This window comes from Cuculus canorus, chromosome Z (genome assembly GCF_017976375.1).
Source record: "Cuculus canorus isolate bCucCan1 chromosome Z, bCucCan1.pri, whole genome shotgun sequence".
NCBI lineage: Eukaryota > Metazoa > Chordata > Aves > Cuculiformes > Cuculidae > Cuculus > Cuculus canorus.
Window position 1 is genome coordinate 26441122 of NC_071441.1, and position 17567 is coordinate 26458688.

The 17567-nt window shown below is 37.2% G+C and overlaps 1 protein-coding gene across 2 annotated transcripts in view; it reads right to left on the bottom strand.

The window, feature by feature from the left end:
- Nucleotides 1-17567, bottom strand: part of RORB (RAR related orphan receptor B) — a 141088-nt gene that overhangs the window by 45553 nt on the left and 77968 nt on the right. Inside the window, exon 1 of one of the 2 annotated variants that reach the window (XM_054054510.1) lies at nucleotides 8746-8794. The exons of the other annotated variant lie outside the window; for it this stretch is intronic. Within the exon in view, the coding sequence (XP_053910485.1) occupies nucleotides 8746-8776 (31 nt within the window). The 5' untranslated portion in view covers nucleotides 8777-8794. Of the gene's footprint in view, nucleotides 1-8745; nucleotides 8795-17567 lie in introns of those variants that run through there. 2 annotated transcript variants of the gene reach the window in all.

Here is a 17567-nt window from a genome sequence, read left to right on the forward strand (position 1 = left end):
GGTACATGGTGACGTCTCAATGTCAGAAGGATCTGCAGTGGGAATGTGAGGAGATCTTCAGGCAAAGATAAGACAAAGGAAGGAAAAACAACCCAAATAATACGAAGGTACTTTTAATGTGATTCACATACTGCTTGTACTGTGACAGAGACAGAAGAATTGATCCTGTGACCCTTGTTGTATTTAGCATAGTATTCATTATTGTGAGCAATCAATAATTCCCTGCATGACCTGCAATTACAAGTACTATGTTCAGGGTATATATCTGTGGATCAGGTCACTAAATGCTAAGGTCTGGGGTTTCAATTAAAACAAAATAAATACTTTAGATTTGCAACTAATCAGTTAACTCAAACTCTTATTCATAAATAACCATTCTATAAATTAATAAATACAGGATGTCTAGGAGATTGCTACCATGGCTGCTTAGAGACCTCACGGAAAAGACAGCATCTTTAGGACACAGAAGGCATTTGAAGAAATCTGGAAAAGTAGACTGTGCTACTGTCTCCTAGGCCTTTCTTTTTCTTCGTAAGACAGCAGAACACTTTAAGGCTTCGTAACAGAAAACTCGAGTCATCAATTGTACAGGCCAGATGAAAAAGAAGTCACTGTATTCCCAGAAACCTCTTGAATTACTGTAATTAACACCCACTGTACCAGGTTTCTTTTGCAGATTTAATGATTGTCAGAGGCTACTACACCTTTTTTACATTGTATCTTTGTTCAGCCACATATAATTTTATGTTGTTTTTCTTCTTCCCTTCTCCCCTTAGACCAAAAAGTAGTTTAGGGACCTGTAAATCTTACCTCTCTTTATAGTTATTATAAACTAAGCAGCTTGCTTCTGAATTACTTACAAATATAAAACGCATTGACTCAGTACCAGTCCCTAAATACTGAGGCAAAACTGGAATGAATTAATAACAGCGGAGTTGCCACAATGATAACTTTCAGCAGCACAGGAATTGGACTGATTTTCTGCCAATGTAGTAAACATAATGAAGGAATCAAAATTACTTATTTCCACTTTTAAAGTCCTTCCATTTGCCTTCTTACCCATCAACTTTAACAATATGAATAATGGCCTCTGCCTCTTTTCAAGCAATAACACAGGTCTCAACGGTACACTTGTCCAATTTTTCCGCAAGCACATTCAGAGACATATCACTCGATGAAAGCCTGCAAAACCACCACCACCTTTTGATGTCTAACAAAACATTTGTGTTTGCATGCATGTTGCATTGTGACTTCCCCTTATCTGTAACTGTAACTTTTCTCATCAGCATCACAGAGTCATCCTGTCTCTCTGTAGTATTCATCTCTTATTTTATATTTAAGTTTGAAGTTATCTGAGGCTGGGAACTACCTCTAGTTTCATATGGTTTCCTACAAATTATAAGGCTGAAATGGAAATTTATTAATTCTTCATGACTAGTAAAAACAATCCACAGATTCTGGCTTTACCACCTGGAATCTAATGCATTTTCTTAGGACAACAGGAAGAAGGGTGGGATGCTATTAAGAAAGCAAATACAAAATCATCTCACACATTTGAAATGAACACCAGGATAAAAATAAATCAGCACTTAAAACCATTTTGAAACCAAGCATTAGCTATTTTTTCAAATGTTGCCCCAAGAGAAATAAAAAAGTACACTGAGTTGCTTTTCTCCCCATTTTGTTCCCAGCAAAAAAATCAGTCATGGGTGCAAAATTCATTATCATAAAAACAGGGCAATAATCAGGTTTCAAGAACTGTTGAAATTATTGGTGAAATTAAGAATAAAACTGGAAGGAGATACACAGAATTTGCTGAATTCCTCTTGAAAGAAAGACAGGAGTGAACAAGGCAGCTAATGCGTCCATTGTGTATTTGTGAGGACTGACACTCACATGCACATGTTGACAAGAAAAAAGCAATGCTCATGTTTTATATAATCTCAGTTTAACATCTGAGGAACTTCACTTGGGAGAGACAGGACTATAATCTCCCAGACCTGTAGCTTTGGTTCCAAGGGGAAAAAAGACTCAAGCTTTCAATATTTAGTTCTTGATCAAAAGAGAATACTAAAGTATGCTGGGCATGAACTTTGAAGAGGATGTCCTCTCTCTAATTTGTTGATCCAAGAGGGATTGCACTTGGAAACATCAAGGCTAATCAAAGAACCAACAGGAAAAAAAGCAGCTCCTTCAGCTTCCAAGAATTCTCATCATTCTTAAGCCAGAGTTCTTTGAAAAATGCGGGCAGACTGTCCCAGTTCACTTTCATGTTTGTACCCCTGAGTGATTTCAAATTAAGTATATTCAGCATTTTTATCTAGTTGCCAATTCTGCTTTTTTTTTTTTATCCTGACCTCTGTGAGCAGACAGGCTCTTTCCCTTGTACGTTACCATCAACAGAAGTTTCCACTATAAGTTAGGCTGCCAACCAGATCTTGCTGATACCTTTGCCACTGGACTGAATGTTCTGTGGCTTCACAGCAAGACTTAAGGTGCTTTGCATTTGTGTTTAGTAATCTGAAAATATACAGCTGAGGACACTAGTTATGTTTCCAGCCTCTGTCATACCTCATGCAGTGAGAGCTACGTAGCAATACCTCAGCAAGCTAATTAATGCCAGCTTATGCTAATTAATGTGTCTGTAGACATAGTTGCTGTCAGCCATACCCTAAATGAGACATTAGAGTAGGCAGAGAGGATGGAATTTGCCCAGGAAAAATATTTTCATAATATCTTAGCATCTTTGCACCATGACTTGTACACTTCTGACTGTGAATCTGGACCAAAGACTTTGTTAGAACTACAAAGATCGTCAGGTCCCCTCTGCCCAGAGCCATCTCCGTATGTGCAGTAAGGCCAATGATTCCCAAATATGCCAGTCCTACAGTTCATGTGAAAGAGATACAAATTCCCCGGAGGCAGAAGTTCTTCTATATCTATATGTCTCGCTGGGCACACACAGTAGATTTTATCTGTACATGATCTGTAAAAACTTGTCATGAATTTCAATGTTAGTGGTAGTCCTGGAAGTTGGTCATTGAGAAATCTAGTAGATCATTGCTCAAAATAAGAGCAATAGATTGCCGCTAAAAAGATAATTTTCCCCATACATCCACACACCAGCACTGTCGTCAGGTCTGATTTCTTTCATCGTCTTATACTCTCGCTGAAAGTTTTTTTTCTGGCTTATAATCAATGTTGTCTGGAAGGCTTTTTTTTTTATCCCATCCTCTTTTATGGTTTCCAGTGAGGAAAAAAGAAAAAGCACTGAATTGTACATCAACTCTTCTTACAGATCAACTCCGCCCTTTATGGCATAGGTCTTCTAAAGACTATTGGAAAAGAATCTTTCAAAATGTCAAGTTTTTTCCGTGAAAAAAGCCTTTGTGTAGTTACACTGTGCATCCTTGTCATGCATTAAAAATTTATTTTTTAAAACAAAACCTAAGATCAAACCTTAGAAATATGTATTGCAATGTCTGTAGACTGATGAAAAATTTCAAAACTACATGCTATACATTAGACTTCAGATTCCACACATGAAAGAAATATGTTTGTATCTGCACTGTAGATATACACTTTGGAAGACTTTCTCTGTTTCATGGCCATAATAATGTTTACAGACCATTGTCAAGTGCTTTGAAATAGGCAGATGAAGTAATACGAGTTCAAGTGATTATGGCTGCTCTGGAGCTAAAGGTAATTTCCATACCACTCATATTTGTCTATTCTTTTTCTATCTTATTGTTACATACTAATTTTGGAACAAGTCTGGAAAGAATGAGCTGCACAGATTGCTTGTCTTTACATTCAGCAAAGAAGGTGAAATTACAGGAGAAAAATAAGCACAATAGAACAACTATTTCCCATTACAATAAGAACAGAAATAAGAAAAAATGTTTTTTTCAAATGCTCTTTCTTTCCCTTGCAGACTGTAATTACAATGGATTACAGTGTTATTTAACAATTCATGAATAGTAAAAAGTTGCTGTTCTATTGACAGTCCAAGGCTATATCTGAGTGGAGATTTTCAGATAGAAGTTATATCTTTTATTAGACCAAGAGATACATTCTTTTAAAAAGAAATGCTTCTGGACTCATAGCTTTTTATCACACCTTAAGTAGTAGCAAAGGACTTTAAGCTTAAAACAGGATAAGGATAATTGCTCAGAGCTGAATTTCATTATGTTGATCAATTAGAAAAGCTGCAAGATTTCCAGGGCTGGATGACTGTGGAGCAAAGGTAGTTGTAAGCAACAGAACTATGAGTCTTAGGAGCAGTGTCATGATGCTGTGAGACAATTGATATATACTTATTTTGGACTACAAGTCTTTTTTTCTGCAGAAGTGATGACATTAATGAGTTAAAAACATTTGCAAATTAACATTACCTAGTAATGGTAACTCATATGCATGGAAATTATGCATGTAACTTTAGTGGATGGTGCTACAGTAGAACAAGTTACCACACAACAAAAACAGGTTGGCAAATGATAATTTGGGCTCCATAGGTGAGTTCAAATCAGAGATATTTAATTAAATTCTCAAAGGCTTATCCTGGGCCACATAATGAGCTCAGAAACTTCCTTATTCATGGGGAAAGATTTAAGTGTATAATAAATGCAGAACTATTACTGTATGGTTTCTACTTCCCTCAAAGACTCAGGCAATGGTTCTGCTGATACCGTACACTTTCCCTAAAGAGATTATTACGGTAATCCCAAATATTATACTACCCAGGCTATCTTATATTTGAGCTCATCAGATCCAACGTTCTGCAAATAATCTCTAGCAGCTTTAGCTACTGTTTACATAAGCTGGTCAGGTTGGCTACTTGAGCAGTTTTGACCATGTTTTCTATGCAATTCTCCAAACAATAAATGTGCACTTGCTCAAAAAAAAAGCAGTCTATACAGAAAATAAGTGGCACATGTAAAGTTCTTTCCTGTGAGATAGTCACTTAGTATTTAGTCTGCCAACCTATTTATCATAATTCGTGCATGTTTCACTTAAATGGTTTACAATACAGCAGGAATTTAGCAGGACAAATTCGTTTCCCTCTTTATTTGTCTTTAACTCAGAAGGCTACTCAGAGTGTGCTCGGTGTTTCTGAATTATTGCTTCCTGACAGACAGCAATCCATGTCTATATTTTTTTTCTCTTCTGAATAAATAGGCTAATGAACTTCGCAAGTGAAGAGTCCATATCGCCTGTTGAGAGCTGGCTGAAATTGTTACATAATTCTCAGCACCTCACTGGAAATTCCCTATGTTAGATATGCACAGATCGCTGCTGTACAGTTACAACGCCTAGGACCACAAAGAGAGATGCTGCAGGCTCTGAAGATCTTCTGTTTTCAAGGCTGTGAGATCGCACATTACGTTATCTTTCCTCAAACCCAGTCAGCGTTGCTGCTTGCTGAAGTGGGGTGAAAATAAAACTTACTCGAGCTTGCAGTGGAAGGAAGCTGCCATGCTTATTCTTCACTCTGTCTGTGGTAGCCTCCTCTTCTCCATCTCTTTGCTACTGGACTGCAGCTGCACCACTCTCACAATCCTCTCATCCCTCTTGCTCCCCACCCTACCTGCATTGTTTGGTTTGAATGATCCCAGTTTCCTATACTTCTAGTAACGTTCAAATCCAGAGTTTGATGCCATGCAAAATCATCATGGGAAATGAGGACTCTTGCACAGAACCAGCTGACAGTCAGCAATTTAAGTATTCGTGACTCAGTTGCAACTAAACAGAGCCTGAAGCCAGCCCCTGTATAACTGGAGGCTTCAAGTCTAATCCTATTTAACTTCTCTTTTACAACTGTTTATCTTCCAAACTGCTTCTCAAGCACTTGCTCTGATAAAGGAAAGAAAGGCAGTGCCAACACTTGGGACGGACTGCGGAAAAAAACAGTAACTTATCACATGTGTGATAAGTGTTAGCAGTACAATCTTACAGTTCACTGTGAATGATTAAGGATTTCAGAGGTTTGCTCAACCTGTAGATACACACAAAATAGAGTTACTGGACCTACAAATAATGCAGCGTCAGAGAAACTACAAACTTGGTTAGAACCTTTATCTATCGTCCCACCTCTCAAATGCTTATATTTTTCAGTACTTCATGCAAAACTTGTCTGCAAATTATGAAATACTCAAAGAATTTAAAGTGCTTTCTTCTTTTGGAAACATGTAAGATAACAGAAAAGAATCAACCCATCTAAACCTTTACCTCGGAAAATTAGTAAGTTAAACACTGCTACAAATCAACAAAATAAAAAATGTGATAGAAAAATCACTAAGTAATACTTAGAATGGACAAGTACTTTGTCTTAAGTAAATGAGTAAATGCTTTGAGTAAGTGAGCCCTCCATTGAAATAACTGGATATTTCCTTTCTATAATCTTCCATTTCTGTGGAAATCCATGCTGATTTTGTATTGATGTGTCAATATGTTCTACTTTTTATAAATAGAATATTGGAAAAGGAAAGAGGAGAGGCCAAGATTTGAATAAATCCAAGCCTAATACACACCAACAGGAATAAGTGGTGACATTTTTAAGATTCCATGGGAATAAGCCACGTTCAAAATGCCAGCCTCAGTGGGAACAAACACTTCAAAGTCAAAAAATCACTACATATGGTAGCATACTTAAAATGCCTAATAACTTTGTATCCAGTGTGCGCCTTTAAAAACAAATGAGATTTTTCTTTTGTAACCGTAGTTACAGCTACATGAAACATTATCTCTCAGGATACTGCGCTGAAAGATGGCATTTTACTTTTTACAAGTTGTGAAATTGTAACTTAAAATGACTTAAAGACAATGTTAAAGCACACTTAGTGGTGACTGAACAACTACTATGTCACAACTTTCCTCTCCTACATCTATTATGCTATGGAAATGATACAGAAAAAGATTTTCACATTCAACAAGGATGTATAACAAGTATAATATTCTGATGTCAAATTCACAAATAAAATAAAATAATAAAATAAAATAACGTTTTTTGTGCTTTATCAATTAGGCCAATACTTTATTTCTCAGATTAAAATAAACAATTGCCTATAAAGCATCACTGTTAGTAACAAAACACTTGTCTTTATTTGAATATGCATGCCTGCAAGATTGTTTCAACATTTAATTACATTAATAGGCCATATCCACAGTTCCTCCCAAACATTACATCTCTAGTACAAAATTTTATAGTTTTTATGCTTACTGTAGCAGAAAATGTCACAACAGTTACATTTCTGGAAATTTAGTTCTGGAAGTTTTCATTTACCTAATACTGAAAATTAAGAACAAAAAGTAACCTAGCACTAACTAATGAAGAAGTATAAACACTGACTCATCTGAAAATGTACATTTAATTACAGAAAAGCAAATGGACTTTCAGAAGTGTGGCACACAATATCAAGGACAACAGAGTATGGACCATTAAGAAAGGTGCAGGAAGTACAAAGGCTTATTTTGCCATTGATAAATAAAATTCTTGTCAACATCTCTACTTCTCACCTTCCTCCTCTGCCCCCAGCCCTCATCACTGCTCTTTTGTGGAATGTTTCCCATTGCTAAAATCTATGCAAACCTATTTGCCCATTACAATTAAAAATGCTTAATTATACTGTTTTCTGACCAGCTTATGCAAGATACCTTCAAGAAAATTTTTTCTGATTTTATTACTACAGTCATATGCCTTGATGAACAATACTTTGGTGAACCATCACAGGACGTGATACAACTTATAAATCCAAAGCATTTTAGTAAGCTAAATATATTGTCTATTTGCAGTCCTGATAAAGCACTAATTAATGCAGCTTTCAGTGTTAAATGTTTTACAGCTTAAAGCTTCTTACAAAATAGCTAACTGTCATGCTCAAGGAAAAGTTGAGAGGCAAGAATACATAAGCATGGTTTATGTCTTTATTTTTGTTAATGAGTATGGTTCAGTTGCAAAAGCCTTCTTAAAAATGGGAGCTGCTTTTTTTTTCTTTCTTTCTTTTTTTTTTTTTCCTTTATGGACAGAAAATCATCATCAAGCCGGCTGCCCAAGGGAAAGAAAGGATGGTGAAATGTGTTTCTGCAAGTACAGATTTCAGTTTTGAACTGCACTAAGTAAATAAGTCAACACATTCTAGTAGAATTATAGCAGTGCAGCAAAGAAAGAGGATCTGACTTGCATTGCCTGATACTTTATGTAACTTCCATCATAGTCAATGGAATAATTTCCCACCCACTGTCCTGTATTACTTTCTTTGCAATACCTTCTCCTGTACATTAGGCATAGTGTAACTCCTAGAAGACAAAATGGCAAGAGATATAGGCAACAACAAACAAATGACAAAAGTAATTTCAGTCTGAAATTACTCTAAAATCCTTCTTATGCTTCCTTCTTAGAGCATTTTGAATTTGATCATATTTTTGATCATCACTATGGAATTTCACTTTTGCACATTTTTATTTAAAATCTTTGCCCCATCTTTTGAAAAGCAATCAAATCAGCTGGAGATATTCTCAGATTTGCATCTGTTGCTGTCTGAAAAAATGTTACACTTCCCAAATGTCTACTTACCAATTTAATCTGCTATCTTTTAACAGAGTAGGAAGAATTAATCTTAGTAAAACTCCAAGTGCAGTTGTGGCGAGGCTAGATTTGGTACAGCTTGATTACTGTGTCCCTATTTATTCTTCGTTGGAATACCTCATATTGTTAAGGAAGTGAAGAAGAAAAATGTTTCAACTCACCGGTTGCATCAGTTTTTATTCTGGGTTGCATATCACAGATTTTGTTGTAAATAAGTAAGACTTCTAAGAGCAGAACAGTATTCTGCCTACTACTCTGCTAATTCACAGTTATACCTGTGCTGTTGCAAAAGTGGAGTCTTAACAGGCTGCATTAACAAGATTAAATGGAAGAAGTGATGAAGGCATAGACTGTTCCATTTCAGTAAGGAAGGGAGGAACTAAGTAATGAAGCATTTTCATTTGATACTATCTTCATGTAGACATGCATTTCTTATTACAGCCCAACCATTTAAAAATAATACTTATTTTCTGGAAATTCCGAAAATAAATCTCAGCTTTCCTCTTCAGTCAGTTGGGTTTTTTTCAGACATATATAAGAAATGGAGGATTAGAATGGCAGGTGAAATAACACCTATATCCTTCCTCCCTACATCCCAAGCTAAAAAGTTAATTTGCTTACAGTGTTTTCAGATTGCATGACGTGATTGAACTGTCCTGTTGGACACCCATTGCATTAAAGGAATATTAGCTGAATCCCCGTTGCCCTTATTTTGTACAGTCAGGGATAATCTAGGGGTACGTTCTCACTGTGAATCTCTAGCAGCGTCGCTCAGGGCCTGGAATTGCTTTTTTTTTTCTCTTTCCTAATTTCCCACATTGGCTAGAATTGCATACTGTTTCACAGGTTATACTTGCAAGGACATGCAGTGACTGTCATACACCAGGCATGGTACAGACACACACAAAGCAAGATTTATACCAGCTTCCTGTTAAAAACAATAGAAGACGTAAGAAGACAGTATTTTTACAAAACAGCTAATACATTAAATACAGTACTTCTTACTTAATTTGCTTTCCCCTTGGGAGTATTTGTGGGTTTTCTGTGCTTGGAAAGGATTCCCCTTACCTTCCCATTACATATTTCCAGGCTTTTTTTTGCTGGAAGAGCTCTGCAAACTCTTCATTTCCAAGTAACCTTTCTTGGTAAACCATTTTGTCATGTCCTAACCTTTTGGAAAAAAGTTCTTGTTGGAGTAAGAGATGATTCAGATTTTAACAGTTCTGTCCTGCTAACTCTACATATTCATTCCCTTGTAATTTGTGCCAAAGATAAAACAGAGAGGACTTCACTTTCACAATTCAGTAAGATCAATACATACAAAAGACTGTTAACCCTACACACTGTTGAAAAAAAGGATGTTAAAAATTACAACCACCTCAACCGCTTTGCTTTGAAAGCTTGCTTTGGTTAGGTACAACAGTTGAGGAATTTTCAAAATAAGAAACTAACGCAAGAGGAAATATTAGGGAAGAGTTCCAAAGTTTATGAAAACAAGGAGAATCATTGAGGATTAGGAAAAGTACAGAAAACAAACGAATACATGAACTGGGAATATGCAGCCTGAAAAAATATTTCTCCAATAATGAGGGAAACATTATTTGAAGGATAATAAGAAACAGGATGAGTGAATTACTTACAATAGCTCATTTAAATCTACATAAACATTACACAGCTATTTTTTTCATGACTGTTCCTAGAACCAGTCACGTAGGCTACATGTGAAGCTGTGGGATTATAATTTTAAGGTCCTGAACACTTGGCCTGCTGCATTTCAGTTGAATAAAAATTCCCCGGCTTGTTGAAAGAATAGGAATTGCCCTCTTTCCATTATTTCATAAATGGAAGCCTTTGATGTTATGGGGCATAATTTTTCTTGACTAGATAAATAATTGGTGTATAATTTTCCTCCTGTTGGAACAGCACTTCATTCTGCTGAAGCAGTGATTGCCTAACAAGATTCTGAAGTCTCACTGTTTCATAATATATTACAGTTCTCTATTAGACACACCACTTTCCTCTCAGATAAAAACACGGATCAAAGAAATGGCCAAAAAGAAATGAACATTTAAGGTTTTCTCCCCCCTTTTCTCCCTTTCTAATTTGTGTAACTGAAAATTAGTTCTGCATGAGTCAGAAAGAAATCAATACATTATTGCCAAATATCACAGACTCTTCTGATGCAGGAATTAGTATAAAACTGGTACTGAGCAGTGATTCTAGATGTGTCAGCTTTCAAATCAAGAATTATCACTTGACTAGCAGCTAATAAATCACTATATGGCCGGTTGCGTGTATTCTGCCTTTACAGGCGTCAGGGCAGGCAGAATTTGGATGCAGAAGTCTTAGGGAATATTTTAGTTTTGTAAAGAACTGAGTTCTGGAAAAAGAATTGGCAGTATTTAAATTCTTCCAAAAATATAACCAGAGGCCATAGTTTTCAATTCTAAGTTCGTATTTCTAGAAGTGTACCTCACTAAGCATTATCTGAAAAAAAATATATTGAAGAATAATTACAAGAGCTGAAAAAATATAAAATGAAAACACAACTATAGGACATAGTAAAGCAAGCACTGACATCCATGTATTGCTAGCTGCCTTTTGACCAAGAAACCCTTTTATGAGGTGGCTTAATAGCCTGAACCAACGGACAATCTGAATAAAAGGGGTTGTCATGCAGTTACCTCTCTTTTTCGCTGTTTCAGTATAAAGGGATCACAGAATCATAGAATAGTTTGGGTTGGAAGGGACTATTAAAGCTGAACTAGTCTGACCCTCCTGCAATCAGCATGAGAAGGTCCTATTTGCACGTTTGCGAAAAAACATTGCCTGTGTTCACTTCTGCCTGATGATGTTCAATAGAAAAGATATCTTTTCTATTGATATATGATAATATATATGATATGATAAATATTTTTAAGATCAAGAAAGGGAGGAATTTGACACCAACGAAAGCTATGGAATATAGCCTTTTTCCTGACTATCCGGACAATCAGTCCTCCCACCATTCTCATTTGCTCAGCAGTTTATAGCATCTAATAATACACAGAGTCACAGGATTAACTATGGAAAAGTGGAATTTAAACAGATTATCCCAGTAATTTAGAATGAAAATATAATACAGAAGTTATTGCACATACATTACTATTGCGCTACAATCAAAACAACCCAAACAACCAACCAAACCCACCTTCTCAAAAGATAAAGGTATTCAAATTCACAAAGGTAATCTATTAGATATTACGTTTCTTGGTAGAAATTACAAGTAGTCAAGGACGTGGTCTGCTCGAGCCACCTATGCACTTTGACAGCTAAGACAGTCTTTTAGCTGTTGTAGGAAAAACCTGTTCTAGGTGATAGCTCTGGTAAAAATGATTTGGCTAAAACAATGAAAACCTGACCATTACTTTAGAGACCAACAGCTGCGGAGATTACAAAGGAGGCACAGTCAGATTCACTTCCATCTATCCACCTTGCTTGTGCTAACAGCAGGCACCAGATGCATACACAGACAAGAACTTTTTTTCTCTTGCAGTTCTTGCTGTTTTTTATCGCCCTTAGGAAATGTGATGAGATGAACCTTGCCCTCTTTTGCTTTGTATGTTCTTCAACCATGCAAGCTCTGATCCACCTTCCAAATGTCCTTCTGGGTGTCAGCCTTCCTCCCTCGTGGATACAGAACAGAAGAAAAAAAAAAGTCTTACTGCATCCTGAAATCTTGTGATCTCTAAATCTAAGTTTCTGCAGCCCCAGGGACATTTCAATGTGAATCAAGTTCTATTCCACTTGCAGGCTCAAGATAAAATGGTGATGCTTCCTCCCAGCTTAAAGAAAAATCAGTACAAATGTATGGAGAATCCATGTGCTTTAATTAGACCTGCTATACATGGGGGAATCACAAGAAAAGAATTAGCACAAGAAATTGGTAGCAGGGCTTTCTATGAGCTCTTTTTGTGTTCAATTTTATTTTTCTTTTCCTGGTGAAAAGTAACTGTACCAGGCTGGGTGAAAGGGAGCCATGAATGAGAGAGAGCATGTTCTAAGGGACTATTAGTCCACTGGGCAGCATATTGTAAGTTCAAAGACTTCAGAAATTATAAGAGAGGTTAGATCTTTATAAGCAGAAAAGAAGGATCTTTGGAGAACCTTGTAACATAAAGGCAACAGACTTCCTCTGTTGGTAGGACCCCTAATGGCTTTGAAAAACACTCAATGAGTTTTAAATGTGAAGGACTCTTACAGAGTGAAAGAGTGGTTATCCATAGAACATTTGAAGAAAATCATGAGCGTGTTTGAACCAAACTGAAAGTGCTGACCTCAGATTTTTATCTGGTTTGTTATTATACTTCCCTGTGGAAACTTGCAGCATCTGGGTGACTCGTTCTGAGTGACTTCTTTGTCTCACCACTTCTTGTTTCATCTTCCAAGAAGTGACAGACCTTGCTTAATAAAAAAGTCTTTTTCCTAAAATGGACGCTGTATCTCCTTGGCACATGTTAAGAGAAATTCACAGCTGAATCCATTCAGAAGTGAATCAGACATTGTAGACCTTTACAGGTCAGATGTTCACACACCACTTTACCAGACTACTAAACTTTTGCTGTAGGAAACCACTTATTTTCCAGAACAATCACTGTTTTCATGATTTCAAACCTCATGTGTCATGTTTCGTGAGTCAAGTGTCTCATGTTTCAACCTCTTGCTATCGGATTTTAGCAGTGGAAAAAATAGTTTGTCATCGGCTACTGCCTGTGGAACTACTTACTATTTCTGTAAGTTGGTATACTTCTTCTAGTGTGTCTGCAACTATCAGTACCATGATGATCTGTCTAACACTGCTATTCTGGAAGCAAAGTTGCAACCTGTAACAGTAGAGCAATTAGGCATATTTTTGTTATGCCTAGATATCATTAGAACTACCACCAAAATTCATATAAGTTTGCACATAAACAGAGCAACAAGGTCTCCCCTCAGCCTCCTTTTCTCTAGGTTAAACAGTCGCAGTTCCCTCAGCCATTCCTTGTCAAGCTCGTGCTCCAGTACCTGCACCAGCTTCATTGCCCTTCTCTGGACACGCTCCAGCACCTCAGCGTCTTTCCTGGAGTGAGGGGCCCAAAACTGAACACAGTATTCCAGGTGCGGCCTTACCAATGCTGAGTACAAGGGCACAATCACTTCCCCGGACCTGCTGGCCATGCTGTTTCTGATACAAGCCAAGACGCCATTGGCTTTCTTGGCCACCTGAGCACACTGCTGGCTCATGTTCCACCAGCAAATGATGGCTGCATAAAAAGCCTCACAGTCCTCCCATGACACAAAGCATAACTCCTTATTTAAGTGTATATATTATAGTCTTTCCTTTGCCATCCACTGTGACTCTAAGCCTGTCAGCTGTTTGCCTATAGCTCTTCTTTCCCTAGCCTGACATGTCAGACAGACCTCAGCCTTCCTCAGGATCCTGTGGGGGCTAACGGGTATCACAAAGGGTCCAGGGTCCTCTCAACTCTTTTCAGAGTAAGAAAAAAAAAAAATTCTGGGCTCTCACTAACCATAAATGCATAAAAGCTTCAGAAGGAAGTTGCCAGTTGAACTGCAATGCAAACATAGGATGGGGGGAGGGAAAATAAGATTTTTATCATATTTTGTGGCTTTGCTATTGAGGTTCAATAAACTTGACAAGAAACAAAGATTGTCTCTTCATGGGTCTCCTAAACTTATGAAACCTCATTCTCTTCTCTAAGTTTTGTGCCTCCATAATAAATTTCAGCTTTCTGGAGCAACATAACCATTGTCTCCTGAGAACTCAGTTTGATCTGTTAAGGAAAGCTGTGGTTTACACAGGCTTGTGTCTCACAAACAAAGCAGAAATAAATCTAAGGTAGTATTTTTTTTTCTTTAAGAATGAATAAATTGCTTTCTATAGTTCTTTATAAACAAAAAGAACTAGTAACCCAAATGTATTTTTTGGTAATTACTGAAGTGATCTGTTAGGAAGAGTCGTCGCTGTATCTTGAAAACAAAAACCAAAGCAGGATGATTGAAGCAATTTTGTAATTACATAGGTCATATTGAAATGGAACATTTCCAAAGAGTTTTCTAGTATCTAATGTAAGCCTTAGCCTTTAACACTTTAAGCAAAGTATGAACTGAAACCTATGGATTTTACTCTCATAAACTACTGTAACTGCATTCTACTTCCTATAAAGTAGTCCACTGTAAGCCCTCTGGGTTACATTCTTTAACAATAACGTTTAGTTGGAAGCTTAATAAGATGTAACAATTTACCTACCAATGACCACAAACACCTTCAGTAAGTTAGTGAGGCCACTGTAACTGCACACAGCCCTTGGTATTTCCACTTTAATGTAAGGAAACAATACTTTCCCCTCTTCCTTCCTTCCCCGCCCCTGTGGATTATGTATATCAGCAAATGGTATTTGATTGGCAGCAATGCTGCTTCTGAACCGTGCTTGTGTCATGTCCCTTCAGTTTGCCAAGCGCAAATACTGCAAAGAGTGGTGTGAAATGACAAACACAGCAGAAATATCTCAGTGGGGATTTTGAACCTCTTGTGAATTTGTGCTACATCCAGCTGGGGAAGAATGGGGATTTTGTGTCTTACATTAAACTCAAATAAGCTTTACACAAACGAGAACACTAGCTGCCACGTGATAAGGTCAGCCACAAAGAAAGCATCACTGCTGGGGTTCTAATCTTGAATCTCATGCTTATTAATAATACACAACAGAACATCAAACCCTCCTAAAACAACAAGCCCAGAACCTTGCTTTAATACCTCTGTCAGCACTTCTCCTTTGCACTCCTGAAGAGGCAGACAGTGCTTTTGACAAAAAGAATGAGTGCTTTCAAGTCACTCTTCTAAAAACCACCACACGATTCTGTTTCCAAGTGCAGCACGTAAATAATAGATGCAGAGGTCAACAAATTGAAAAATAATGAAAAAACTAATAACTAACTGAGGATCACATCTGTTGCAGGCAGAAGATATATTACTGAGGGTAAGCATGAACTACCCAATGTACTGTGCTGCTAATTGAGCTGTTATGTTCAACAGGATCTCCAAGCATAGGACAAAGCTCATGGCACTGCCCTTGAAAGTCACCCAGAAAGGCATGAAATACAGTGGAGAGAAACTGCAATCAGTATGACAGCTGATCTTATTCATGACTGGTGACATGAATAAGATATTAATCGACTGAGATACATTAGAGCCAGATCAAAAAACCCAAAGGATAGAGGCTCCTAAGACTTTGGTGCTCATACATCTGTCTCTTGAGAGCAGTTTGATACCGAGTGAGATAAGTAAACCTGTATGAACTGCCTAAACACTCCTACAGGGTATAGACATTGCAGTGATTTGTCATTGGATCTGGCCATTCGTGGACTGGTCACATACAAAAGCTGAAGAAAAGAAAGTATCTGAGGTGCCGTGGGTAACCTATTAAGGGAGGTTTTAACTCTGAAAAATTACCTAAATTCCTTCTCAACAGCAACCAACCAATAAAATTGTTCTAGTGGCATCAGAATATAGGGGAAGTAGTGACTAAGCTGTTCCTATACAATCATTAATTACACCAAATGCAAGCATCTGCCTACAGTAATGTTTTTTTGTCCCTTGGCCTAAAGAATCTAACTTTTTTCTCACAAACCTTTAATACGCATATCTATAACTTCATTAAGGCTAAACAGAATACATCTTTGTTATCCTAGCCATATAAAACAGAGGGGGCAGGGAGAGGAGGAGGGGAAGGCTTTGTTTTTTTCAGTAAAACTACAGGTTAAAGAAGAACCTGTTCTCAAGTCCATGCATAACAGTTAGTAGCTGGGATGTGGCCACATGTGAGACAAAATACAATAACTTGTAAGCCTCAAACAACAGTACAGACCAAGAAATGCAAAATGTTCTAGCCATACAGGCTTGAGGAACATTCAGTTAATTAGGCAAATAGGGCTGGTGTACTAGGAACAATGTGTCAGAACACTTTCACAAGATGAGGTGAGAGCCCTCAGTAAGAGCCCCTCACCCCTTTCAGCAACTGATAAAGCCTATTACCATCTATGCGATAAAAGGAAAATAATATCAAATGGATCACAAGTACAGCTCCCTGCCATGCTAGTGAAATAATAGATCCTTGTCAGAAGCCTTTCACATGGTGAAAGAAACAAGAACAAGCTTTAAGGACAGAAGAGACTACCAGAAGAACAGTGGTGTTACTGTAATTTTTTTACCACTGTTGCAGTGCTCTGTCATAATGCTGGGTGTGCTTTTTTGGCTTCCCTTCCAAGACCTGCCAATGAATTTAGAAAAATAAAATACGAACTGTCACCATCCAACTCAGACGAAAAAAAAACCCTCAAAATAAACAAAATTAGGAGCAAAAAACCCATCCATTGTTAGTCAGCTTCATAAAACTAAAAAATACACAGAAAGAGGACTCTGCTTTCCTGGGCCAATAAATAAAACCCTTCTTCACTGGCATATTTTGATTGTTCTTGAAAACACTAAAATATATAACCTTTGATGAAGACACTGAAATCATTAAATGAAAATTTGGTATCTCCTAATGAGATAGATGATGAAATCTAAAAATTCAGTAAGAAAAAAATCAATATTATTGTTTCCCATAATTTTTAATTATGATACTTATCTGTACATGCCTAGTTGTCTAAGTGAAAGTGAAAGATTTCCCACTCCAGGTGCTGAGGCTGAGAACGTAATTTGCTTTAAAAAGTTAAACAAAGGGTAAACAACCACATTTAGAAAGGCTAAGTGCTAAGATACTGTCTATTGTATTCTTAAACATGAAACTACAGTCATATTAAAGATGCCAGAAATGGCATTGATATTAAAAATGCTTTGATGGTATGTTATACTCAGGTCTGCTTTTAATGAACTTTTTATCCATTTTTCTTGTTTCTACAAATGCTCCTCTGGGGGGGGGGTAAGTGTATACCATCTGCC